This window comes from Scyliorhinus canicula, chromosome 13 (genome assembly GCF_902713615.1).
Source record: "Scyliorhinus canicula chromosome 13, sScyCan1.1, whole genome shotgun sequence".
Classification (NCBI taxonomy): Eukaryota; Metazoa; Chordata; class Chondrichthyes; order Carcharhiniformes; family Scyliorhinidae; genus Scyliorhinus; species Scyliorhinus canicula.
In genome coordinates, this window is record NC_052158.1 from 136,107,431 (window position 1) to 136,135,139 (window position 27,709).

At 49.2% G+C, this 27,709-nt stretch overlaps 1 protein-coding gene across 1 annotated transcript in view; it reads right to left on the reverse strand.

Moving 5' to 3' along the window:
• Positions 1-612: 612 nt before the first annotated feature.
• The window catches only part of LOC119976360, a 110,446-nt gene continuing 83,349 nt past the window's right edge, over positions 613-27,709 (reverse strand). Inside the window, exons 9-11 of the mRNA XM_038816844.1 lie at positions 10,630-10,735; positions 6,010-6,118; positions 613-1,014 (exon numbers count right to left, since the gene is read on the reverse strand). Coding sequence (XP_038672772.1) covers positions 10,711-10,735 — 25 coding nt within the window. The 3' untranslated portion in view covers positions 613-1,014; positions 6,010-6,118; positions 10,630-10,710. The remainder of the gene's footprint in view (positions 1,015-6,009; positions 6,119-10,629; positions 10,736-27,709) is intronic.

Consider the following 27,709-nt stretch of genomic DNA (forward strand, 5'->3'; position numbering starts at 1 on the left):
ACAAAAAAGAAATTGAGACATTGTAAAGTATACATTGGAATTGTACTGCTTATTCTTCATCTGGGGCAGCAGGGTAGCATGGTGGTTAGCATAAATGCTTCACAGCTCCAGGGTCCCAGGTTCGATTCCCGGCTGGGTCACTGTCTGGGTGGAGTCTGCACGTCCTCCCCCTGTGTGGGTGGGTTTCCTCCGGGTGCTCTGGTTTCCTCCCACAGTCCAAAGATGTGCGGGTTAGGTGGATTGGCCATGCTAAATTTCCCGTAGTGTCCTAATTAAAGTAAGGTTAAGGGGCGGGTTGTTGGGTTACGGGTATAGGGTGGATACGTGGGTTTGAGTAGGGTGATCATGGCTCGGCACAACATTGAGGGCCGAGGGGCCTGTTCTGTGCTGTACTGTTCTATGAAGTACCAAATCCTTTTGTGAGTGATAATGTGTACGAGGCGAGTGATTGAGACAATGTATTTAAACTTCCAGCAAGTTTCGGACAGTAAATATCCTTCTTTATTTTAAACCTAACAAAAAAGCTTTCTGCTGGAATTATTTAAATTGGGATTATCTTTCTGAGGGTAAGAAAATACACACACACTTCACATGGAAAACACACTGAGCATGGACAGTAAGAAAACCAATTTATTTTGTCCGTAACAACAGTTTATTAAATATATACTGTGCTGTTGCACAAAAGGGCAATTTACTTGGAAGCATACGCTCTAATTTTCTTCAGCATTGAGCTAAAAGCTGTGAAAGAAATGCAAAATACATCAAATGGACCTCAAGTTTCTTTAAAATTGGGAGCAGCACTTCATTTTTCTGTGCAGTTTTCGCCAGAGCACAGAACACTTATGTAGGTCAAGCACCATCTACTAACGAGATCAATGTCTGTTTTCAAGATTCCAAGAATGTGTTATTTGTCGACAAACTGAAAAGAAACTGGAGGTTTTAAGCTCTGTATAAAACTGGATCCGATACTTCTGGAAGTCACTGATCCATCAATCCATTACATTACTTCTTTTTCTGCAAAACATATTAGATTATCCAGTGAGATTTCTTTCTTACAATTTTCTCCCTTCTCATCCTGAAAACATTGGCGGCTTGCTGAGGTAGGGTTCCATGGGGACTGGGTACCCTCCTGGTCATTCTGCAAAGCATCATCATTCATCCATCAACTCTGCAACGAATGATGGTAAAACTTTCCCCCAAAATGTCTTCATCCAACATTCACAACGACATCAGGATATCGCTCGGGATAGTGAACATTGGTCACTTTTTCCCTGTTAATTCAGGGAATCTGAGGTCAACTGCTGGAATTCTGATTGTATGAAAATGAAAAGCCATTCAGCCTAATTAACTAGCCCATTTTGGGACTTCATGTAATCTTTGAAAATAACATTTTGCAAATTCAAATCCATTTGCTTTCTTTGGTAAATTAGCAATTGATCAATTTTCTCTGTAACTGTTTGAATTGAGTTTGCGTTGCAGTAGGTGGCAGTCTTCTCCACAAAGCGATAGCCCATAGGAAATCCACAGATTCTAAGATTGCAATTTGCATTTCTTATTATCATTCACATTCCCTGGTTCCAAATTTTTTTTTTAAATGTAGAGAACCCAATTAGGGGGCGATTTAGCGTGGCCAATCCACCTAACCTAAACATGTTTGGATTGTGGGGGTGAAACCCACGCAGACATGGGGAGAATGTGCAAACTCCACACGGACAGTGACCCGGGGCCGGGATGAAACCCGGGTCCTCAGCGCCATAGGCGGCAGTGCTAACCACTGCGCCACGGTGCTGCTCCCGTGGTTCAAAATTACCATGTTCCAACCATTCTTTGTACGGGCAGGGAGATGAGGAGATTTGTTCATTCACTAAAATGAATTAAATTGCCCACTGAAGGTAATCTGCACGTTGTGAATTCTTGTCTATATAATGTAAAATAATTGATGTTCATGTGGATGATGTGCAAAATGTTTGTTACCTGAATAATGTATTGCATATCTCATTAAATAACAATGCCTTTATTGTCTCCTTTTAATCTGCATCACTAAAACAAACTTATTTCCCCTTTAATAATTACGGTATATCCATGGCCCATGAATTTAACGCTGGTGGATTTTACAGTCCCACGGAAGCCAATAGAGCTTTGAACAGCTTGCTACATTTTACGGTTCCACCCTTGCCGTAAGATTCCTCCTTCTGTTTTTTCCCTCAACTGTTTCCTTTGCCTGAGTTTAAGGGAGTCACCATCTCATCAATAATATTGTTTAATCCCCTGTTCAGAGCATCACAAGATTTTAGCACTGAGGTTTGGCAATTTGTATACATACACGTTGATATGTAATATCTCTTGACCATGGTTAATCCTAAATAGTTTTCTGGTACCTTGTAATTGAATAACAGTGTAACAGAAACAAAAGCATGGCCGGGATTCTCCCCTACCCGGCGGGGCGGGGGGTCCCGGCGGGACGGAGTGGCATGAACCACTCCGGCGTCGGGCCTCCCCAAAGGTGCGGAATTCTCCGCACCTTTAGGGGCTAGGCCCGCGCCCAGCGCCGGCCCTAGGGTTGCTGGCGCCCCGGGCAAGCTGAACTTCGGCGCCCTTGGGGGGGGGGGGGGGGGCTGGGGGGGCGGGGCCTGGGGGCGGGGCCTGGGGGCGGGGCCGAGGGGGGGGGGGGGCTGAGGGGGGGCGGGGCCGAGGGGGGGGGCGAGGGGGGGCGGGGCCGAGGCGAGGCGGGGCCGAGGCGAGGGAGGTGCGGACCCGAGAGGGGGGGGGGGCGGACCCGAGGGGGGGGGGGCGGACCCAAGAGGGGGGGGCGGACCCGAGGGGGAGGGGCGGACCCGAGAGGGGGGGGGGCGGACCCGAGAGGGGGGGGGACGGACCCGAGAGGGGGGGGGGCGGACCCGTGGGGGGGGGGCAGGGGACCCGTGGGGGGGGCGGGGGACCCGTGGGGGGGGAGCGGGGGACCCGAGGGGGGGGGGCGGGGGACCCGAGGGGGGGGGGGGCGGACCGAGGGGGCGGGGGGTGGACCGAGGGGGCGGGGGGCGGACCGAGGGGGCGGACCGCGTGGGAGGGCGGCCACCGCGGGGAGGGCGGCCACCGCGCATGCGCTGGTTGGCACTGGCCCAACTGCGCATGCGCGGGACCCGAGTCTCTGGCGCCCCCTACCACATGGCGCCCCGGGCGACTGCCCGAGTTGCCGGTGCCTTGAGCCAGCCCTGCCCGCGCCGGAGTGGTTCCCACTCCGCCGGCCAGCGTGAACGGCCTTTGGCGCCCCGCCAGCCGGGGCCGAAAGGCCTTCGCCGGCCGGCGGAAGTCCGCGCATGTGCCGGAGCGTCAGCGGCTGCTGACGTCATACTGGCGCATGCGCAGGGGAGGGGGGTCTCTTCCACCTCCACCATGGTGAAGGCCATGGCAGCGGCGGAAGAAAAAGAGTGCCCCCATGGCACAGGCCCGCCCACCGATTGGTGGGCCCCAATCGCGGGCCAGGCCACCGTGGGGGCACCCCCGGGTTAGATCGCCCTGCTCCCCCCCCCAGGATCCCGGAGCCCGCCCGCGCCGCCAATCCCGCTGGTACCAGAGGTGGTTTAAACCATGCCGGCGGGAAAGGCCTGTCAGCGGCGGGACTTCAGCCCATCGCGGGCCAGAGAATAGCTGCGGGGGGCCCGCCGACTGGCGCAGCGCAATTCCCGCCTCTCCGAATCTCGGGTGGCGGAGAATGCAGGACACGGCGGGGGCGGAGAATTCAGCCCCATATCTTTTTCAGATTGACAACTTGAATCTATCCTTCTGTGAATGGTTAAACTGCAATTCCTTAATTGCCTTTGGATACCATGATGTGGAGATGCCGGCGTTGGACTGGGGTGAGCACAGTAAGAAGTCTTACAACACCAGGTTAAAGTCCAACAGGTTTGTTTCAAACACGAGCTTTCGGAGCACGGCTCCTTCACCTGAAGAAGGAGCCGTGCTCCGAAAGCTCGTGTTTGAAACAAACCTGTTGGACTTTAACCTGGTGTTGTAAGACTTCTTACTGTGCCTTTGGATATGTAATATCTCTTTGATTAGCGATAGTCAACACGGTTTTGTGAAGGGTAGGTCATGCCTCACAAACCTTATTGAGTTTTTTGAGAAGGTGACCAAACAGGTGGATGAGGGTAAAGCGGTTGATGTGGTGTATATGGATTTCAGTAAGGCGTTTGATAAGGTTCCCCGCGGTAGGCTATTGCAGAAAATACAGAAGTATGGGATTGAAGGTGATTTAGCGGTTTGGATCAGTAATTGGCTAGCTGAAAGAAGACAGAGGGTGGTGGTCGATGGCAAATGTTCATCCTGGAGTTCAGTTACTAGTGGTGTACCGCAAGGATCTGTTTTGGGGCCACTGCTGTTTGTCATTTTTATAAATGACCTGGAAGAGGGTGTAGAAGGATGGGTTAGTAAATTTGCAGTTGACACGAAGGGCGGTGGAGTTGTGGATAGTGCTGAAGGATGTTATGGGATACAGAGGGACATAGATAAGCTGCAGAGCTGGGCTGAGAGGTGGCAGATGGAGTTTAATGCGGAAAAGTGTGAGGTGGTTCACTTTGGAAGGAGTAACAGGAATGCAGAGTACTGAGCTAATGGCAAGATTCTTGGTAGTGTAGATGAACAGAGCGATCTCGGCATCCAGGTACATAAATCCCTGAAAGTTGCCACCCAGGTTAATAGGGCTGTTAAGAAGGCATATGGTGTGCTAGCCTTTATCAGCAGGGTGATTGAGGCCGCTCCTGGAGTACTGCGTGCAGTTCTGGTCACCACATTATAGGAAGGATGTGGAAGCTTTGGAAAGGGTTCAGAGGAGATTTACTAGGATGTTGCCTGGTATGGAGGGAAGGTCTTACGAGGAAAGGCTCAGGGACTTGAGGTTGTTTTCGTTAGAGAGGAGAAGGCTGAGAGGTGACTTAATAGAGACATATAAGATAGTCAGAGGGTTAGATAGGGTGGACAGTGAGAGTCTTTTTCCTCGGATGGTGATGACCAACACGAGTGGACATAGCTTTAAATTGAGGGGTGGTAGATATAGGACAGATGTCAGAGGCAGTTTCTTTACTCAGAGAGTAGTAGGGGTGTGGAACGCCCTGCCTGCAACAGTAGTAGACTCGCCAACTTTAAGGGCATTTAAGTGGTCACTGGATAGACATATGGATGAAAATGGAATAGTGTAGGTCAGATAGGCTTCAGATGGTTTCACAGGTCGCCGCAACATCAAGGGCCGAAGGGCCCGTACTGCGCTGTAATGTTCTATGTTCTATGATAGTCACTTATAAGGTAGAGGCTAATAGGCCAATCAGGAGGCAGAGAAAGGTTTGATCAGGAAACCAAGGGGCCAAGGTGGTTGAGTTCTATATAGTAAAAACTAAACGCTGATGACAGATAGTAAATTTACGATTTTAAATACACAACAAAACAATTATGTCTCATGGCACAATTTTCATTCAGATTTTAGGAATACGACCTGCCTATCTGTAGGCAAAGATCAGCTATGATCTTATTGAAGGGTGGAGCAGATTCGAAGGGGGATATGACATATTCCCGCTCCTATTTCTTAAGTTCTTATATGGATTCAGGTACTTCCATAGCAGCATGATTTAGGGTTATATGTCCTATGGAGGATCCTAATGGAATACATGTTAAGGTATGTGGCAATCCTCATAGCCACTGATGGTATAGCATGGATGGATGACTGTCTGCAGCTTTTCATGGATCAGGTGAGCCAACATAGTCACAACCTCCCTCATTCACTATCATTTGGTACGCCCAAGTAACTGCCGATTATATGCCTAGCACCTGCTGTGAGCCAAGCACTCCATAACTTCTGCACCCCCCAGAAAGTCAATTCTTCCTGCTCAAGCTTCCCTGTTTGATTCTCCTTTTTCTTCATGCACTGGGCATATTTTGTTTTTTTATTTTAAGTTCACAAACTCTGTGTGTAAATTAGTTTATCATGCCCTCCTGCAGCTGTTACGCACTGTGGCTTACCTTCTTTTTCCGCTTTGCTTTTTTGAGCTTTTTGGATTTTTTCAAAATGTTGCTGAAGGTATCCTCACTCATTTGGGCCGTCACTTTGATCGTCAAACTTGGCAACTTGCTGGAAAGGAAAATAAATCGTAGGTCATTCTCCCAAAGAGTGTATTGGCTATTCTGTGCCTTTAACGTAGTTAATAAATAGAATGAAGGCTGATTTATAAATCAACCATCAATATTTCCTTCTGTTTTATTGACAAGAGATGTATCGGGATCTTTCACAATCTTACACATGTGAAATTCTACAAGCCACAAGTGTTAACCACCATGAATCCAATCTGCATGAATCCTAAAGTAGCGTAAATGCACTGCCTCAGCCATTATTCATAGAATCATACAGGTGGAGACTATGGATGGGATTTATTGAACTGCACCCCCTCCCTCCCCATCTGCAGCGAGTGCTGTGGTGGCGGAATCGATCCACGATTGGCTGGTGTGGGATTTTCCGGCTCCATCGTGGACGACAGATTTTACCATGGCTTACACCTTCCACCACTGGGGAATCTGCAGTTGGGGGGGGGGGGGGGGGGGGGGGAGTGGGGGGCTTGCAGTCAGAGGCAGGCAGAAATGGCTGGAAGATCCCAACCTATTTGTCCATCATCTCTGTGCTGGCCCTTTGTAGGGGCAATGTCGTTAGTCCCATGCCCATGCTCTTTCCGTGTAGCTAAGTAAATTTCTCTCTTTCAAGTACACATCCTTTTGAAAGTAACTATTGCACCTGCTTCCACCACCCTTTCTTAAAGTGCATTCTAGACCGTAAGCACCTTGGGACATTTATTTTATACATTCAAATTGTTCTAGTAATATCTCACTGCATAAGAAAATACCTCATTGCCTCCTCAGACTTTTTTTCAACCTATTTTAAATCTGGGCCTTCTGGTTTCCAAGCCTCTTGCCAGCAGAGCCTCTTCACATTATCTACTCTTTCAAAATCCCTCAGTCTTGAACACCTCTAAGAAATCTCCCCTTAATCTTCCCTGCACTAGGGAGAATAACCCCAGCTTCTCTGGTCCATCCACAGAACTCCAGAAGGCCCAGATTGTCACCGACTCTTTTCAAATACTTGTGAAGTACCCAGCAGATGTTAAATTTTAGGGCATTCCAAATCCTGGAAGGGAATGGTGGTTCCTAACTGTATTTTTTTGTTATAATGTGGGAAAGGCGTGAAGACCAGTGAGGAAGTTTCCAGTCTTGTTGTAACAGTTAAACAAAATAAATGTTTATTAAAAAATAAAAGACAGAACAAGAAAGGCAACTAAAAAAAAAATACACTTAATTACAATAATGGTTACACACAATATTGTGAAATTGACCCAGTTCCAAACCATTCTATTTTCCTAAATTGAGAGCTAAACCTCCCCAAACAGCATCCATCGGTTTTACAACTATAGACAAAATACAATAGTTACCATGCTCAACAGCTATATCTCATTTGGGATGGCTTCTGGTCTAGAATAGAAACAATTGGTGGTCCAAACAGGATTTCCCAGGCAATGGCTTGTTTGGAATGGACACAGCTTCCTGCTGTGTATAGCTGTGATATTGGACCAGCTCAGCTCAGCATATACGATGAAGCCTGCCACTAATATACTTTTACTTTTGAGATTTTCTTATCTGAACATTTTTCTTAGCGGTCTCTCTTAATGAAATTTCTTACATGAGTTTACCCCTTTAGAATATCAGTGTGAAATTGACCCTCATCTTCTCTTTTGAACTTTTACCATCTGTGCTTTAATTTCTGAAACTCTAAGCCCTTTTGTTATCCACTTCTCTTAGGGAGATGCCTGTATACGGAGTTGCTAGATGAATCCGCATATTAAAGGCCTCAGTAAAACTGTCTTCCTAACCAATTCCTGGTTAAAAATAGTTTGCTGTCTTTTAGTTATGCATTCACCTGAACACATTCCCAATTAGTTGATTCCTTAATTTTCACAACTTGTTGAAAACTGGGTGGGACTTGGATACGGAGCCTCACCCCCAATTTTAGGAAATCCCATTATTGCCAGCTGGAGGAGGGGTGGGGTGTGAATCACCCGGGTTCGAAACACAGAATCTGCTGGGCCATTTGAAATTAGTGCTGCATTCAAACAGACCCCATTTTCACTGTCTTAATCCACAGAGTGGGAACCATGGTTTTATGAAGGAGGAGTAAATACTTGTGAAAGGTGGATTTAAGTTCTGTTTAACTGTCATGATCCAAAGTGATTTAAATCCCCAGTACTTTAAGATTGAAAAAGAAACTGCAGCTTTTACCTAGAGTATAAACAAGATGCATGCTAGAGTGCATTGGTTGACAGGCTATCTGATATAGGTTAGAAAAGAAATATTAGACATCCTTTCTTGCAAATTCAACTCCATTGTTTACTCCTATCAAGATTTGGTATTACAAGTGAGCCTGTTATGAATGCTAGGCTGAGTTTCAACATGTCCAAAATTGCTTATTTCAGCAGTGGGCTATATATATATAGATCAACAGTTTAATAATAATAATCTTTATTGTCACAAGTAGGCTTACATTAACACTGCAATGAAGTTACTGTGAAAAGCCCCGAGTCCCCACATTTCGGCGCCTGTTCGGATGCAGGGAGGGAGAATTCAGAATGTCCAAATTACCTAACAGCATGTCTTTTGGGACTTGTGGGAGGAAACAGGAGCACCCGGAGGAAACCCATGCAGACGGAGGGAACGTGCAGACTTTGCACAGATAGTGACCCAAGCCGGGAATTGAACCGCAGACTCTGGTGCTACGAAACAACAGTGCTAACCACGGTACTACCATGCCACCCAGCGGATTAGCTGCCTTTGATATAGTTAGTGAAATAGATGTTTGTTTGTTTTTAACAACAGATTGACATCCTGAGGGAATTTAAAATTTTTGAATGGGCACATGAATGATAGGTTTTATTTTCAGTACCAAGTGTGTTTGAGTGAGACATCTATTAGATAGTTAGAAGTTTAATTATTTTCTTCTACTTATGGTCCCTGAGGTCTTCCCATTGTGGATACTGGATAAGTGGCTATGGAGGATACATGAGGGCAAGGAGTTAACATGGTGTTGGGGAATATGAGGGGGCATGGAATTAGGTGGTGTGAGTCTCTTTGAGGGGTGAAGGCTAGAGGCCCATCTAGCCTTTAATACAACTGGGCTGTAGTCAAGGCCCACTTCTGTAATATCTCACCTCTGTGGCCACCTCTCATCTTCCACCGGAGATGGTGGGCCCAACTCCTTCCGCCCTCATCTCCCCAGAACCAAGATATGGCTCCTTTTAAAGGAGACAGGTCTGCCGGGCTTGGCAGTTTCCCAACTGAACGTTCACATCTCCTCCACTAAATCTGGCCCAAAAAGTCTTGAACTGACACTTTTTGGTCCTCACCCCTCCGTTTTTGTAGCGGAAGGGTTGACGATCAGCAGTATAAACCCCTTAATTGTCATATTAGTGCATCAATTATTTACAGGAGCTTGAGTGGTAATGTCCTCGGTTCTCAGGATTGAGTGCATTTTCACAGGACTCAGAAAGAACAACATTTGCTCTCTGCAGTGGTGGCTGGATTCAGATGATGGGTAACCCTAAGTTCAATGACTACATCTACCTGCTGGGTGAATAGGTGCTGTTCTACAGTGGTGAAATGCTAATGCTGTGAATCTTCATTGCTGCACCAGTGTAGGGCCACGGGGGGGAAAACCCTTAGAACAGTATTTGAGATGAGATTAATAAGCATTTAGAAATGTATAATTAATCAAAGTCAGCCAGCATGGACTTGATAAGGGTAAGTGTAAACAACTTAAGATCTTTTTAAAATGTTACCTACGGGACAGGGTTCTTTCCTGGTCACCACAAACATAATGGGAATACTTCAAACCTCCCCAAGGCCGTTTCTGAGTCAGACGAGAAATTTAAATGTAAAACATTTCAAACACAACCTCAACCTGCCTAATTCTGGTTTTAATGGAGGTGGGAAAGGGTGTGGAGGACCAACGCACTCTCAGGAGATGTGTTAGTGGTTAAAAGGTTTTAAGGAATATATGCACTTCCATTTTTACAAGCTTTTAATCTTTAACCCATTTGGTTGGGTTTCCAGGGCTACAGGAGTGAATATAGCCAGATCCACAATGGAAGTGCTTTTATAGAACTGCTTGTGGGCCAAGAGCAACAGGGGTGTTTCCATACTCCTTCCTCCACTGGCCTAACAAGCTTAATTGACTTTGTTTCAATGATCCGCAACAGGCCCCTCAATGCCCCCCCACCCCAGACTCCACCGACTATGATCCTCCCTCCCTGTAATTTCTCCACCCCTTCCACCTCTCTGTTGCTTGGCTGTAGCTATGCATCACAGGACTTCCCACTCAACAGGCAGCCAGCAGCAAATAATTAAAAAAATGCTCCGTTAATGTCTTCAAGACGTCTGGGAGAATCACATTTCTGTGATTCCAGTTCAGGACATGTCCCCACAAACACCCTCCTCATTCCCCTGTGAATATTCCAAATGGCTGCCTCCTTTACTGTAAAGAAAGCTGTAGAGAAATTGTAAGTGGTTGATAAACTGATTGGCTAATAGCACACATTTTGAAAGTACCTTCTTTTCTTTCGTGTAAGGCATTCAGTATCGCTTTTCCACACAGTTCACCGAGGCAATTATCATCTAAGTCCAGTTCAGTCAAATGATCAGAAATTTGATCAGCCTGCGAGAGAATTTACATTTAAAAGACGCAGTAAAACAGTGGAGAACAGGATGGTTCAATTCTGAATATATCTTTTGAAAAGCTGAGAAATACTGGCCCATAATTTGCCGTAGCATGCCGATGAAAGGCATCCTCTATTTGTTAGTAAAACATGCATGGACCATAATATACTCCAAGGTAGGCTCACTGTGTTGTTTTGGGCTTAGAAACTCCAAAGTGTATTATGAAGCTCACCTGACCTAAAACTTTTATGTTAAATTTGGCCAGGATGAGCACAAGAGCCTCCACTTCAGATGTGATTCATCGGATTTCCTCGGTGCTTTTATCAAAACAAGGTTTATTATAAGAATGTAGTTAACATATATAAAAAACTCAGCAAGAATTTGTTATCAATTACAAACATGAAAAAAAACACAACAGCTACAGTAATCCATGTATATAACTCTTAATGAATCCCCCTTAGCTGTTCCAATTCAATAGAAAAATATAATAAAACCAAAACCTCTTTCATGGGCATGGCCCAGCACACTGTATTCTCACTTGAATGGAACAGCCCTTTCCCTGAGATTCTGGTCCAGTTTCCAACCAGTAGATTCAAAACTCATTCAGGAAAGAAACTCCAGCTTTAAGGCTACCAAGGCAGTTTGCCACACCCAATGTGCTTTCAGTTCACTGGAACAGCTTTAAAAATAAACAGAGAAAACAGGGAAAACTTCCTGCAGCTTAACACAGTGCTTTCCAACATTGCTTGTTCTTCTGCAGTCCAAACGAACAAACCGAAAATGAAACCACAACGCTAAGCCCCCTCTCACCTGCCAGCCACAGCCCAGCTCCACCCACAAATGACATCACTGAAGCCATGCTACAAGTCATGTGGCAAAACAAAACCTTTCTTAAAGGGACACTCACATGACAGTGTCACATCAAACCAGCGTTCACTTTCTTTGTTGAATGTAGCTACTATCTGCGGTGAGAATATCTATCTGCAGAATGCTCTGTTCCTGAGACGCTAAGTATTGACGCCGGGGCAGGATTTTGTGGACGTCTACAACAGCAAAACTGGCGCCCCACCTGGACCGATTCAAAGATTGAGGGGCTAGAACCGGCACCACATGGAATGCGATCGATTCCAATGGAAAATAGTGTTTAATTTGCTGGGGTCAGGATTGACACTCGAGAGGTTGACAAGCTGCAGCCACATATTAGCACTTCACTCCCCACACACACTCATCCCAGCCAACAAGATGGGACCGATTGCGAGGGGCCAGAGGGTACCTAGGAGGGGTGGCCTGGGGGACACCCATACGACACATGGCGCTAGGTTCACAGTGTAGTCAGCGGCGTGTGCAGCCGCATGGCTGCCTGGCAGGCTGCGGCAATGGTGTCCATCCACTACGACCCCACGGCCAACTCCTGGGCACCCTCTGCTTCTCCCACCGGCCCTGGGAGAAGAACCCCGGCCAGCGGCACAACTGTCTGCACACTATGACGATGTTGGACACTTTCCGTGCCCCCTCCCTCCCACTCATCAGGAACGGCGCTTGTTTCATGATTTTTAAAAACACAATTGAACCTCGCCGCAGAGAATTCTCCCCAGTGGAGGCGGAGAATTGGCAAGGCACTGACTGGACAATACCGGGTCAGGCCCGCTAATGATATGCCAACGGCATTTATTGTAAATGCGGAGTAGAACGCATTGGCGCCTCTATCTAGGTACCGGAGAATTGCGATTTAGCGTGAACCCGGTGTTGGCCACGATTCTGGCATTAAAACCGATTCTCCACTCAATTGCCTTTTCTGATTTTGGTGTCCGCCAACGGAGAATCCCACCCAGAATCTTTGTTTGTGTGATTTTGGTGTGGTGTTATTGTGGGAAAGCACCTGTGGGAGTCCCCTAGGTTAACTGGAAATTGTATCATCTATGGCACAGACTGCACCAATGTTTTAATACACCAGATCCTGTCTCAGGTCAGGGCGATATTAAGAGGTCCCAGAGCTGTTAAAGGTGCCGAGTGTAGCAGTGATCAGGAACCCGTGGTGAACAGCTTATAGTCAAGAGGTGGCAGCTGAGATGCTGTCATTAGCTGGGTCGCAGAAAAAACCATTAGGAACTCAAGAGGCGACAGAATATCCCTGACTCCATGCTGCAGTGGGTCTGGATACCAGGAAGTCCCAGAAGCTATTGGCAGCTCCATGCTGCTGAGAGATGGGGCTCATCAAAGCCCCGGAGCAGTCATTGATCAGTGGAGCTGGATGCTAGGGCTGTGGATAGCCCAGGAGCAGTGGTGTTCTGCTCAGAGCAGCTAAAAAACTGGGATAGTTCAGATCATTAGATGCAGGGGTTCAGCCTTATGAATCCAGTGAGATGCAGTCTCATGAGAAGATTGACTAACGAGGAGGCAAGGAGCCATTAGGGCAGTCTGGGGTGGAGTAGCTATTGAGAGAAATTGGAGACCGTGGGCTGGATTCTCAGTTTCTGCGGCTAAGTGCCGCTGCGAACAGAGAATCAGCGGGAGGTTCTCGACAGGAAATTCGGCGCAAACCCTTCACCGATTCTGGTACCGGTGAGGGGCTAGCACCGGCGCCACATGAAACTCCCGCGGATCGTGCCAGAGAATGGCCGGGTCCCGGACGTGCATGCACAGGGCTGACGACTTGCACCGGTCGTGCCGTAAATCATGGCGCCGTCCGTGCACGAACCCTAACCCACCAACTACGACCCCACATCCCACGCCCTGGCCACCCCCCACCTGCCCAAGCAGAACCTCCACCCTGGTCACCGGCACAGAACCCGGTGTCGGAATCCATTCTACGGAGAATCCAGCCCCGTATCCTTGACAGAGAGGAGCTGAAATCCCTTGTGAGGAAGAAAGAGTTTTAAAGAATTTTTGTGACTTACAGTGATCACTGACGTCCGGATGGGTTACTGAGAAATTCATGGGATCTGTGTTGCTTGTATCCGCCGTTTAACATGCAGTTTGTAGTGTGTTCAACCACAGTTTACCTCTTATATCATGTTTACCTCATGTTAATTCTGGATGTTAGAGTATAAGATAGATCGTGTTGAATTTGCTTTGTTGACTTTTGCATGGTCAGTTCAAAATTGTGGGGCGCGATTCTCCGCAAATGCGGCGAATCGTAAAGGCTGCCGTGAAACTGGCCGTGTTCCACGGCAGCCTCCGCGCCCTCTCCCGGGACCCGATTCTCCCCCCCGGGCGGGGCTAGCAGCGAGGCCCCGTGAAGCACGGCATCGCGGACTTAGCGACCGTCGCTAAGTCCGCGCGCCAAGCATCACGCTGGCTGACGCGCACGATGACATCAGCCGCGCATGCGCGGGTTGGACGGCTCCAACCTGCGCATGCGCGGGGCCATCATCTCCCTCGGCCGCCCTGCGGACTGATCCCGCGGGGCGGCGGAGGGAGAAAGAGTGCGTCCGTTATGGACGCACTGCCCGCGATCGCGGGGCCCATGCCCCCCTTGGCACGGCCGTGGTACTGCCATGCCAATCGGGGCCCTGGATGCCCAATACGGGCACGTTGCGGCTGTTTTTATGACGGCAGCAAGCAGGTGTGGTTGCTGCCGTAAAAACGGTCGTAAAGGCCTGGGAACCCGGCCCATCGGCCTGGGGAGAATCGCTGCTCGCTGTAAAAAACGGCGAGCAATGATTCGTGTCATGGGGCGGCCATGGGGGGGGGGGGGGGGGGGGGGGGGGGGGCGGAGAATAGCGGGAGGTCGTGAAAAATGTCGGTGACGCCCTCCCGCTATTCTCTGACACGTCGTGGGCAGCGGAGAATCACGCGTGGAGTCTTGAGATTTTATTCTCTTAAAAACTGGGATTTCAAATTTACTTTATTTTACAACAAAATAGTGGCCCCTAACTAAACCGTAACAAAATTTGCGGGTATCATCCAGGACCGTAACAAACTTGTGGGGTCTGGTCTGGGATCATAACTAAATTAGAGGCTCTTTATGAGACCTCAAATCCACAGTGGATACGGGTGCCAGGATTTGTTATGACTAGCAGTATCTTGCGGTGAATTGCACTATACTTATCGGAAATCATGATGGTTTTGTCAGTTACTGTTGACTTTTCTGGAGGGGGGAGATTTGCCTCTAAATGACATGCATCAAGTGACCAAGGTTAGGTTGATAGTATTATCAGGAAAGTTGAAGATAGCGTGAAAAGCATGGGCTTCTGAGGGCGGACGTAATTATGTTGCAGGAGACACATCTGAAAGTGACTGACCAGACAAGGCTAAGGAAGGGCTGGATTAGCCAGGTCTTCCACTCGGACTTGGACTCGAAGTCCAGGGGGGTGGCAATCATGATCAACAAGCGCGTGCAATTTGAGGCGGAGGGCATATCCGCAGACAGGTGGGGCAGATACCTGATGGTACGGGGCAGACTGGAGGGGAGAAGAGTGGTGCTGGTGAATATATATGCCCCGAACTGGGATGACATGGACTTCATTAAAAGAGTGCTGGGGAAGATCCCGGAACTGGACTCTCGCAGGCTAATAATGGGGGGGGGGGGGACTTTAACATGGTCCTTGACCCGGCTTTGGATCGGTCGTGTCCCAGAACGGGTAGACTCCCAGCAATGGCAAGGGAGCTGAAAGGGTTTATGGAGCAAATGGGGGCAGTGGACCCCTGGAGAGATAGACAGCCGACAGGAAGGGGCTACTCGTTTTACTCGCACGTCCATAAAGTATATTCTAGGATAGATTTCTTTGTACTAAGCAGGGACTGTATGGGGAGGTAAAGAACACGGAATATTCGGCAATTACTATCTCAGACCATGCCCCGCACTGGGTAGACCTGCAGATCGGGGGGGGGAGCTACCAACGCCCGCAATGGAGGCTAGACGTGGGACTGCTGCCGGAGGAGGGGATCTGTGAGAGGCTTCGGAGGTGTATGGAAAATTACTTGCAGGTGAATGACACGGGGGAGGTCTCAGCGGCGACCCTGTGGGAGGCGCTAAAGGCAGTAGTGCGGGGGGAGCTGAGCCAAGGCAGACAGGGCAGAGATGGATAGATTGGTCAGGGAAATGGGTCGGATAGATGAAGAGCACGCGGAGTCCCCGGGGGAGGTTTTACTCAGGGGGAGGCAAAGACTACAGGCGGAACTGGGGGCACTATCCACGAGTAGGGCTGTGGAACAGCTTAGGAAGATGAGGGGAGTGGTGTACGAGCATGGGGAAAAGGCTAGCAGACTGTTAGCGCAGCAACTCAGGAGGAGGGAGGCGGCCAGGGAAATAGGTAGAGTGATGGATGGGGAGGGGCGCAAAGTGGAGGACCCGGCAGGATTGAATAAGGTATTCCGGGACTTCTATCGCAAGCTGTATACTTCGGAGCCGCCGGAAGAACCGGAGGAGATGAAAAGGTTTCTGGACGGGTTAACCTTCCCAACAGTAGGTGGGGGGCGAGTGGATGAGCTGGGGCCCCGATTAGAGTGGAGGAGATATTGGGGGGCCTAAAGGCCCTGCAGTCGGGGAAAGCCCCGGGGCCGGATGGATACCCAGTAGAGTTCTATAGGAAGTTTTCTGAGCTGGTGGGCCCGGTCTTGGTGAGGGTTTTCAATGAGGCAAGGGACAGAGGGACCCTGCCGCTGACAATGTCGCAAGCCACTATATCACTGATATTGAAGCGGGGTAAAGACCTGGAGGCGTGCGGGTCCTACAGGCCAATCTCCCTGATTAATGTTGACGCCAAGCTCCTGGCAAAGGTACTGGCGGTTAGAATGGAGGACTGCGTACCGGAGGTGATTGGGGAGGACCAAACTGGGTTCGTGAAAGGTAGGCAGCTGGCGGCCAACCTGAGAAGATTACTTAATGTGATAATGATGCCCCCGGCGGGCAGGGAGGTGGAGGTAGTGGTGGCGATGGACGTCGAGAAGGCCTTTGACCAGGTTGAGTGGGACTATCTATGGGAGGTGCTCGGACGGTTTGGGTTCGGGGAGGGATTGGTGGATTGGATCAAATTATTATATCAGGCCCCGAGGGCCAGCGTCAGGACTAAAAGAGAAGTGTCGGAGTACTTTAGGTTGTACCGAGGGACCAGGCAGGGCTGCCCGCTCTCCCCGCTGCTGTTTGCGCTGGCCATAGAGCCGCTGGCGATGGCGCTGAGAGCCGCAGAGGGATGGAAGGGGATGATGAGGGGCGGGGTAGAACATAGGGTCTCTCTTTACGCAGACAACCTGCTCCTGTCCGTGTCGGACCCAGTGGGATGGGATGGGATGTATACTGGGAATGTTGAGGAAGTTCGGCCAGTTTTCAGGATACAAATTAAATCCGGCCAAGAGTGAAATGTTTGTGGTACAGGCAAGGGGCCAGGAGAACAGATTGAGAGGGCTACCGTTTAGGCTGGTTGAGGAAAATTTCCGGTATTTGGGAATCCAGGTGGCACGAGACTGGGGCAGGTTGCACAAGTTAAATTTGGCCAGGGTGGTGGAGCAAATGAAGGGAGAGTTTCGGAGATGGGATGCACTCCCCCTGTCACTGGCAGGAAGGGTGCAGACTGTAAAGATGACAATCCTCCCTAGATTTCTGTTTGTTTTTCAGTGCATCCCGATCTTTGTCCCACAGTCCTTCTTCAAAAGAGTTAACAGGATGATCATGAGCTTTGTCTGGGCGGGAAAATTCCCGCGGGTGAAGAAGGCGATGTTGGAGAGGAACTGCAGCGAGGGAGGGCTGGCTTTGCCGAGTCTGATTAATTATTACTGGGCGGCCAACATCGCTATGATAAGGAAGTGGATGGTGGGTACGGGGTCTATTTGGGAGCGGGTGGCGGCGGCTTCGTGCAGGGGCTCCAGCTTGGCAGCCCTGGTCACAGCTCCTCTACCGATGCCACCGGCCAAGTACTCCACCAGCCCGGTAGTGGTGGCGACCCTGCGGATATGGGGCCAGTGGAGGAGGCATGTAGGGGAGACGGGGGCGTCGGTTTGGGCGCCAATCTGCGTCAACCATTGGTTTGCCCCCGGGAGTATGGATGGGGGGTTTCGAGTATGGCGGCGGGCGGGGGTGGGAAGGGTGGGCGATATCTTCCTGGAAGGGAGCTTTGCGAGTTTGAGGAGCTTGGAAGAGAAATTTGGGCTGGTGAGGGGAAATGGTTTTAGGTACCTACAGTTGCGGGACTTTGTTCGTAGACAGGACCCATCTTTCCCACGCCTCCCGCCAATGGGGATCCAAGACAGAATAGTCTCTAGGGGGGAAGAAGGGGAGGGTAGAGTCTCTGGTATTTATAAGGTGCTCATGAGGGAGGAAGGGTCCCAGACGGAGGAACTGAAACTCAAATGGGAGGAGGAGCTAGGCGGGGAAATGGAGGACGGGCTGTGGGCAGAGGACCTGAGTAGGGTAAATTCAACCGCGACATGTGCCAGGCTCGGGCTGATTCAATTTAAGGTCGTTCACTGGGCCCATATGACGGTGGCTCGGATGAGCAAATTCTTTGGGATAGAGGACAAATGCGCTAGGTGCGCGGGAGGACCAGCGAACCACGTTCACATGTTTTGGGCATGCCCTAAGCTGAGGGAGTACTGGGAGGGATTTGCGGTCATCATGTCCCGGGTGCTAAAAACAAGGGTGGCGATGGGTCCAGGGGTGGCAATTTTTGGGGTTTCGGAAGACCCGGGAGTCCAGGGGAGAAAGAGGCCGATGTTTTGGCCTTTGCTTCCCTGATAGCCCGGCGACAAATTCTATTGGCGTGGAGGGACTCAAAGCCCCCGAAGACTGAGTTGTGGCTTGCGGACATGTCGAGTTTCCTGGGTATGGAAAAAATGACGTTCGCCTTGAGGGGATCTGTACAGGGGTTCGCCCGGAGGTGGCAACCATTTATTGACTTCTTTGCGGGAGAGTGAGTGTCAGCAGGGGGTGGGGGGGAAGGTAGATTAGAGTAGAGTAGGAAGGATAAAATGGCGGGTAGTATTGGTGGGAGAGGAGCGGGCTTGTGCAGTATGTTACGATTGAAGTATTGAAAGTACATGGATGTTTGCACATTTTTCCCTTTTTTGCTTTCTTTCTGTTGATGTCTGTAACTGTTTACAAAGCCAAAAACTACCTCAATAAAATTGTTTATTAAAAAAAAAGCATGGGCTAAAAATCAGCCATAATTGAACCAATACCACAGTATTTGGAATTGGAAGCATTAAAGTCTGATGCAAATAGAACACAGCATGAGTTGGCTAAAGTTCAGGTGCAGCAGCTTGAAATAGAATGAGATAGAGAAAAACAAAAACTCGGACTTGAAAAAGAAGTAAAGTAAGAAAAAAGAACAAATTAAATTGAAATGCGAAAGTCAAACTTAAACTCTAGGGAGGGAAGTTAGGGAGGGAAAATATAAGGAAAGAAAAACGAGGGCACGATTCTCCGCTCCCTACGCCTGGTGGGAGAATCGCGGGAGGGGCGGGAGAATCACGACACGCCGCCCTGGCACCCCCCGCGATTCTCCCACCCCCCGCTCGGAGAATCGCTGTTCGCCGTTTTTCACGGCGACCGGCGATTCTCCGGCACGGATGGGCCGAGCAGCGGCCTGAAGTTCCCGACCTGTTCACGCCGGCAGCAACCACAAATTGTCGCTGCCGGCGTGAACATAGCGCGAAAGGTAAGTTTGGGGCCTGTGGGGCCGGAGAGGGGATTGAGCACCACGGCCGTGCTCGGGAGGGGACTGGCCCGCAATCGGTGCCCACCGATCATCGGGCCGGCGTCTCCAAGAGATGCACTCTTTCCCCTCTGCCGCCCCGCAAGATCAAGCTGCCACGTCTTGCGGGGCAGCGGAGGGGAAGACGCCAACCGCGCATACGCGGGTTGGAGCCGGCCAACCTGCGCATGCGCGGCTGACGTCATTTAGGCGCCGCCGTCGCGTCATTCTCGGTGCGCCGCTCTGAAGCAAGCGTCAAGGCCCGGCAGCCGAGTTTCTCACACCGCCGCTCCTAGCCCCCCCCGGGGGGGGGGGGGGGGAAGAGTGAATAGGGTGCGAGGAGCGGCCTCCGACGCCGTCGTGAAACTCGGCTGAGTTCACGACGGCCTTCCTGATGCCGCGCGGGAGCGAAGAATCGGGCCCAGAGCGTTAGGGAGAGAGATAAATTAAACAGAATAAGCTGGACAAAATAAGCTTAGGTGATCTGATTTAAGAGAAGCCGTTCTGGTCAATAAAGATGGTAGTATAAACAAGAAATGTGACAGAAAGAAACCAATATGCTTTCACTGCCATAAGAAGAGGCATTTGAAGCAAACTGTTGGAAGTTAAACAATAAATGGATGGCAGTCATGAGGACACCTAAGGTGTAATCAGACAAGACTGTACCAGAAAAGGAAATGTGTGTTCAAAACGTAGCAATGGTACAAGTGTAAAGCGGTCCCTCAGAGCCTACTGGAATGGAGGATAGAGCTCAGGATAGTCAAAAGGATTATTTTCTGGATACCATAGGATCCACAGAATCTCTACATAGAAGGCCCTTCAAGCCTGCTTCAACCCTCTGAAAGATCACTCTACCTATGCCCACTCCCCTCCGCCCTATCCCCGTAACCCTATAATCCCACCTAACCTGCACATCTTTGAATGCTAAGGGGAAATTTAGCATGGCCAATCGACCTAACCTGCACAACTTTGGACTATGGTAGAAAACTGGAGCACCCGGAGGAAACCCAGACAGACACGGGGAGAACGTGCAGACTCCACACAGAAATTGAACCCAGGTCCCTGGCGATGTGATGCAGCAGTGTTAACCATTGTACCACCGTGGTATACCAATGAAGTGAGTCAAATTACTGGAGGTTAGAGATTTTGTCTCCAAGGGAGAAACATTCCTTTACTCCTCCAACAAACCACAGGGCTCAGAGTTTGGGTCCTTGCTGTTTGTTATGTATATTAATGAATTGGACTTAAATGTGGCAGGCATGATTGGGAAATTTGCAGAAGGCACGAAACCTGGCCATGTAGGTGACATTGAAGGGGTTAGCCGGCAACTCCAGAATGATGTAGAATCCCTACAGTGCAGAAGGAGGCCATACGACCCATCAAGTCTGCACTGGCCCTTGGAAAGACTTCCGACTTAAGCCCACGCCTCCACCCCATCCCCGTAACCCCACATAGCCTTTTGGACAGTAAGGGGCAATTTATCATGGCTAATTCACCTAACCTGCACATCTTTGGACTGTGGGAGGAAACCGGAGCACCTGGACGAAACCCATGCAAACACGGGGAGAAAGTGAAAACTCCACACAGACAGTGACCCAAGGCCAGAATTGAACACGGGTCCTTGGGCTGTGTGGTAGCAGTGCTAACCACTGTGCCACCCCATATCAATGGTTTGGTTGAGCAGGCGGAGAAGTGGCAAATGAAATTCAATGTGGAAAAGTGTCAGGTAATGCTTTTATGGAGGGAAAACAAAGCAAGGGAATATTCAATAAATAGGTGGATATTGAGGGGGCAGAGGAAGTTGGAGACCTTGGAGTACATGTCCAGAGGTCCCTGAAGGTGGCAGGGCAGGTGGATAAAATGGTAAAGGGCGAGGTATTGAGTACAAAAGCAATGATAATGCTGGAACTGGATAAAAGGCTGGATAGGCCACAGCTGACTGTTGTGTACAGTTCTGGTTGTTATGGTAAGGTGGTGGCGTAGTGGTATTGTCACTGGACTAGTATTCCAGAGACCCAGGGTAATGTTCTCGGGACCCAGCTTCGAATCCCACCATGATAGATGATGAAATGTGAATTGAATAAAAAGATCTGGACTTAAAAGTCTAATGTTGACAATGAAACCATTGTTGTAAAACCCCATCTGTTTCACTAATATCCTTTAGGGGAGAAATCTGCCATCCTTACCTGATCTGTCCTACACGTACTCTAGAACCACAGAAATAGGGTTAACTCTTAAATGCCCCCTCGAGGGTAATTAAGGATGAATAAATGCTGGCCCAGCCAGCCACGCCCACATCCCATGAAAGAATTTGAAAAAATTACAAGAAGGACATAATTGCTCTGGAGAACGTGCAGAGGAGATTTACAATAATTTTGCCCGGGTTTGATTTTCACAGCTATAAGGAGAGATTGGATAGGCTGGGGTTGTTTTCCTGAGAGCAGAAGGGGTGACCTGATTGAGGTGTATGAAATTACGAGGGGCCTGGATTGGGTAGACAGGAAAAACCTGTTTCCTCTAGCTGAGATGTCAATTACTAGGGACCCGTAGATTTAAGGTGATTGAAAGATTAGAGGGAACATAACCTTTCCACCCAGAGGCTGGTTGGCATCTTGAATTCATTGCCCGAATAGGTGGTTGAGGCCGAAACACTCTACTTATTTAAAAGTTACCTGGATCTGCACCTGAGGTGCTGTAACCTGCAATGTTATGGACCAGGTTCTGTGAAATTAAAAGTAAGTAAAGTCACCATAGTCCCAGCTGACCATGGGTAGTCTTCCCCTTTGAGGGGGGAGAGCTGACTGGTGGTGATTTAACCTGAGGATCACCACACCTCAGGCGAGGGGCAAGGTTGAGAAGGCGGGGCCTTCAAGAATAACCTCAGCTGGCGTGGGAATTGAACCCACACTGTTGGCCTTGCTCTGCATCATATACCACAAAGAGGATCGAACATGTAAAATGATGGAAGGAACAGTCAGCAACCATGAAAGAAAGATTCAGGAATTAAATGAATGCCCACATGAAGTTACCAAACTTGTAGAAGGGTTCTGCAGATAACTCTGAAACAAAGGCAACCAAACCCACTCAGGGGAGTTGCTAAAGGTTGAAAAAGAATTGGAAAACAAGATTGCAAACAACTATTTGGATGAAATTATGAAAGGGGAGCTGAAAGTTCCACTTTTGAAATACCAGCAGGAAGAATATGAACACATGCAGAAGGCTCCAGCACATCCCTCAGCTAAACTAGCAGCTGACGTGAGTAAAGGGAGCAAAACTTCCTACGTGTCAGCTTATTCATGTGGTGTTGATCAAAATGACGAAACAACAAAATCTGGTCCAAGGAAATGATGGAGGAAGATCATTCAAGCTGGTTGTCAATCAGAAGTGCAAGCTTTTTTTAAACAAACTTAAAGTAAAAGGCATGTTTTTTTTTATCAACAGAGGAAAAGAGTGAACCCCCCCCCCCCCCCCCCCCATCATCCCCTACCCTTCATTAAAGTTGGGAAATCTATGTATCATATAGCGTGGGAAAGCTATGCATCATGTAGCGTGACTACTATGCGTCCATATGTGAAGAAGGGGACGCCTCCAGATTCTTGATGCGGTTCCATCGGAAAGGTTGAGAAACGATGGCTCAGAATAGAAATATAAACTGCTCAAGATGTTTCTAACAGAAACTTCAATGAATCTTCACTACATTTGGTTGACAAAGAAAACATTACATGAAACCAGGTAATTGTTGATGGCGTCTCCGGAATTTTAAAAAGGAATGTAGGAAGAGAAGCAGGTACTGAGTTATGACAATACCATGATGTCTAAATCCTGTTAATCCGACTTGTCAGAGTTTTTGTTTCACTTTATAATTTTGAAAATGTGTAATGGTAAAGTGTGGAAGTGTTATCTACACAGTATGTAATGAGGGAGTTAGTGAAAGGTGGATGATGATAAGAACTTGCTGTATTCCAAAGCTATTGTCCTCGAAATGGTGAAGCTATCTTTTTCCCAAGGGGGATGTTGTGAAGGAAGTCTATATTTTTTGATTTTTGTCTGTGTGTTTTTGAGGTGGAACCATTGTGGGTTGGCATCTGTGGAAGTGATTCTTGGTTGACTGGCTATTGTAACATTAAGGTGCACACTGTACCTTGTTTCAATACACCAGATCCTGCCTCAGAGCAGGGGCAGGACCCTGTTGGCAGATCTTCACAGATTAGTTCAGACGACCGAGTGTAGCAGTGTCTGGGCAGTGTACAGCAGCCCATGGTGAACAGTTTCTAGGGCTGAAGTGGTGGCATCTGAAGTGATAGCATTAGCTCCATCTGCAACTGGGACTCGGAGAAGTCTGTCATGGCTGAAGAGGTAGCATTACTAGCTCCATGCTGTTGAGGGGCTGGGGCTTTGAGATGCCCGGGAGCCGTTGGGAGTTGGGAGTCCAGGAGCAGTATTTGCTCTGAGTAGCTGGGTCTTGAGGATCAGCAAATCCCAGGAACAAAATGAATTGAGCGGCTGATGACAAGGATTGGGGGCTATATCCTCAGAAGAGAAGAGCTGAAATACCTCATGAGGAAGGCAGAATTCTAAAGAATATTTATGACTCACAGTGATCACTACATTTGGATGTGTTTCCAAGAAATCCATGGGATCTGACTTGGTTGCGTCTGCCATTTAAAGTACAGTTTGAGGTGTGTTCAACCATAGTTAGCCTGCCAGTTCATGTTTAATTTAATTTTAATTCTGAATGTTCGCGTTTAAGATAGATAGTGTTGACTGTTTGCTTTGCTCACTTTCGTATAGTAAAATCTATTTTTTTGTTCAAACCCGTGGAATCGTGTGGTTTTATTCTCTTAACAAGGAACTGGGATTTCAAATTTAGTCTACTTTACAATAAAAGTCACTGGCCACTAACTGGATCGTAATAAAATTTTGGGGTTTCATGTGGGACCAAAACAAATTTGGGGGTCTGGTTTGGAAACAACACTACCGAGTCAATACAACGACTTCACACTATTTAACAAACCTCAATGGTGAACCAGGCAGCAAAGTTAATGGCGGAGCAACACATTCCAAGTTGCAACTTTTGGGTGTCCACGTTTAACTGCACATTGTCAGAATTGCTGTCGTGATTGTGCATAAAAATAGTGAGCATATTGCCGTCACTGTTATTCTGACAGCAGGTTATAGGCCAATTATAGTTTCTTCCAGGCAGCACGGTAGCACAAGTGGATAGCACTGTGGCTTCACAGCGCCTTGAGTCCCAGGTTCGATTCCCTGCTGGGTCACTGTCTGTGTGGAGTCTGCGCGTTCTCCCCATGTCTGTGTGGGTTTCCTACGGGTGCTCCGGTTTACTCCCACAGTCCAAAGGTGTGCAGGTTAGGTGGAGTGACCATGATAAATTGCCCTTAGTGACCAAAAAGGTTAGGAGGGGTTATTGGGTTACGGGGATAGGGTGGAAGTGAGGGCTGAAGTGGGTCGGTACAGACTCGATGGGCCAAATGGCCTCCTTCTGCACTGTATGTTCTATGTTCAGTCTAATCCATACAAAGTCAGTGCCATAAATATTTTTGGCGTAACCTTCAATAAGCTATGGTATTGTTTTTGCTTCTTTCAAGTGAACAATAACTCAACATTACTTCTTGCCAAATCTTCTGGTTTGATAGTGGAGTTGCCATGCATCCATAACTACCATTGAGAAGACCATAGCAAATATTAAAACATCCATAGTCCTGAAGTGCTATACAGAATTGTATATTATGGAAGGTATTCCGAAATAATAACACCGGTTTATATGTGTAACTCCAGTGGGGGAAGGGGGAAATCAGACTTGGCTCTGCCTACAGAAGGAATCTGTCTTGGTTGAATGGCCAGAATAAAAAAGAAGCATATTATCTAAATGGTAAGAGGTTTCATAGCTCTGAAATGCCGAGGGATTTGGGTGTCCTCATGCACGAGTCGCAAAAGGTGAGTATGTAGGCTCAGCAAGTAATGAAGACGTGATGACTGCAACGGTATAGTAGAGGTTGTAATACCAGTGAATGATCTAAATGCAGTTTACAGCAAGTTTAAAGCCTTAAATCTATATGAACATTCATAAAGTTTTAAAGCAATAAATGATATCCTGCAAACTTTTCACCCACTAGAGATGAGAAAAAGCAAGGGCGCGATTCTCCCAAAACGGGAGAAATCGTAAGGCTGGCGTCAAACCCGGGCGGGTTTGACGCCAGCGCGCCCCTTCCCGACCGGGAACCGATTCTGGTCCCCGGTCGGGGCTAGCAGCCCAACGCCGTAAGCTCCGGCATCACGGGCTTAACGAATTTCGTTAAGCCCACTTGCCGGAGTTAGCGCCGGCTGACGCGTCATATGACGTCAGCCGCGCATGCGCGGATTGGAAGACTCCAACCCGCGCATGCGCGGATGACGTCATCGCGTATTTGCGCGAAACCCGCGCATGCGTGGGCCGGGATGCCCCTCAGCCGCCCCGCGAATGGATACTGCGGGGCGGCGGAAGGACAAATAGTGCGCGGGCATCGGGCCCGCTGCCCGCGATCGGTGCCCACCGATCGCGGGCCCATGGCACCATTGGCATGGCCGTGGTACTGCCGTGCCAATCGGTGCCATGGTTATAAAAAGCGAGTTGTTCCCGCCGTTTTTACAAACGGCCAGACCAGGTGTGTTTGCCGTTCGTAAAAACAGCGTAAAGGGCTGGGAACTCGGCCCATCAAACAGCTGTGAATCGCTGCCGGCCGTAAAAAAACGGCGGCAGCGATTCATGTCGGGAGTTGGGCAGGGGGGGGGAGAATAGCGGGAGGGCGGGAAAAATGTCGGGAAGGCCCTCCCGCTATTCTCCGACCGTCGTGGGGGTCGGAGAATTTCGCCCCAGATACTTTTTAAATGGTCAAAGATGCCCGCGAACTTAAAGGAAGGATGCACCAATTTGAGAATCGGATTTCAGAATGGAGGCTTGGACTTCCGGTTGCGGCTATGCGGAGCTAAGCCGCCCGTTCGGCAGCTCCCGCTATTTAGGGACTTGTGGGCCGTTTCGAGGGCCCCAAACGGCGCTGTTTCTATGCATCCCGGTGGGGGAAGGTGCCTGGAAGAACTTGCCCCACACTATATGGTGAAAAAGGCTGCAGTAACTCCCCCAAAAAAAAATGGGGGAAGAAAAACAAAATGGCGGCCAGCGCTCCCGCTTTTTAGGGACTTTTGGCCCGTTTCGAGGGCCCCAAACGGCGCTGTTTCTACGCATCCCGGTGGGGGAAGGTGCCTGGAAGAACTTGCCCCACACTATATGATGAAAAAGGCTGCAGTAACTCCCCAAACAAAACGGGGGAAGAAAAACAAAATGGCGGCCGGCGCAACACCCGAGGACTGGTGGAAGTGGGTGCAGGAGCAACAGGCCTCGCTCCTACGTTGTTTTGCTGAGCTGAAGGCTGAGCTGCTGGACTCCATTAATGCAACTACGACCAAGCTGCTTGGGACCCAGGCGGCCCAGGAGGAGTCTATTCGGGAGTCGCAGCGGCAGGCCGTTGAAAGAGAGGAGGAGGTCGTGGTCCTCGTGGGGAAAGTGGAGTTGCACGAGGCACTTCATAAAAAGTGGCAGGACCGCTTGGAGGAGCTGGACGTTCGCACGAGGCGAAAGAATCTGAGGATCCTGGGCCTGGCAGAGGGGCTGGAGGGGTCGGATCTCCCGGCGTATGTGACCACGATGTTGAGCTCGTTGATGGGAGCGGGGTCCTTCCATATGCCCCTGGAGCTCGAGGGAGCGCACAGATTGATGGCCAGGAGGCCTAAGGCAGGTGAGCCCCCGAGGGCGGTGCTGGTGCGGTTCCACCGATTCAGTGACCGGGAGTGTGTGTTGCGCTGGGCCAAGAAAGAGAGGAGCAGTAAATGGGAGATTTCGGTAGTGAGGATCTACCAGGACTGGAGTGCGGAGGTGGCTAAGCGGCGGGCCGGGTTCAACCGGACGAAGGCGGTGCTTCACGCTAAGCAGGTCAGGTTTGGAATGCTGCAGCCTGCGCGCCTGTGGGTGACATACAAGGACCGGCACCATTACTTCGAGTCCCCGGAGGAGGCGTGGGCCATTGTACAGGCGGAGAAGCTGGACTCGAACTAGGGCCTGGGGACATACTTTGGCCGGCGTTGTTTCCGCTGTGGCTGTTTTGTTCCAACTGTTTCAACTTTTTTAACTTCGACATGTGTGTTATGTATGCTGGTTTTCTGTTTGCTCTGTTTACGGGTGGGTTTGTTTGTTGGGCATGGTTGTGGGTTAGGTGGGGAGTGTTGGGAGTTTGTGTTCTATATGCTTTCTTCTGTACGGGGCTGGGGATTGAGGGGAAATTGGATTTTGG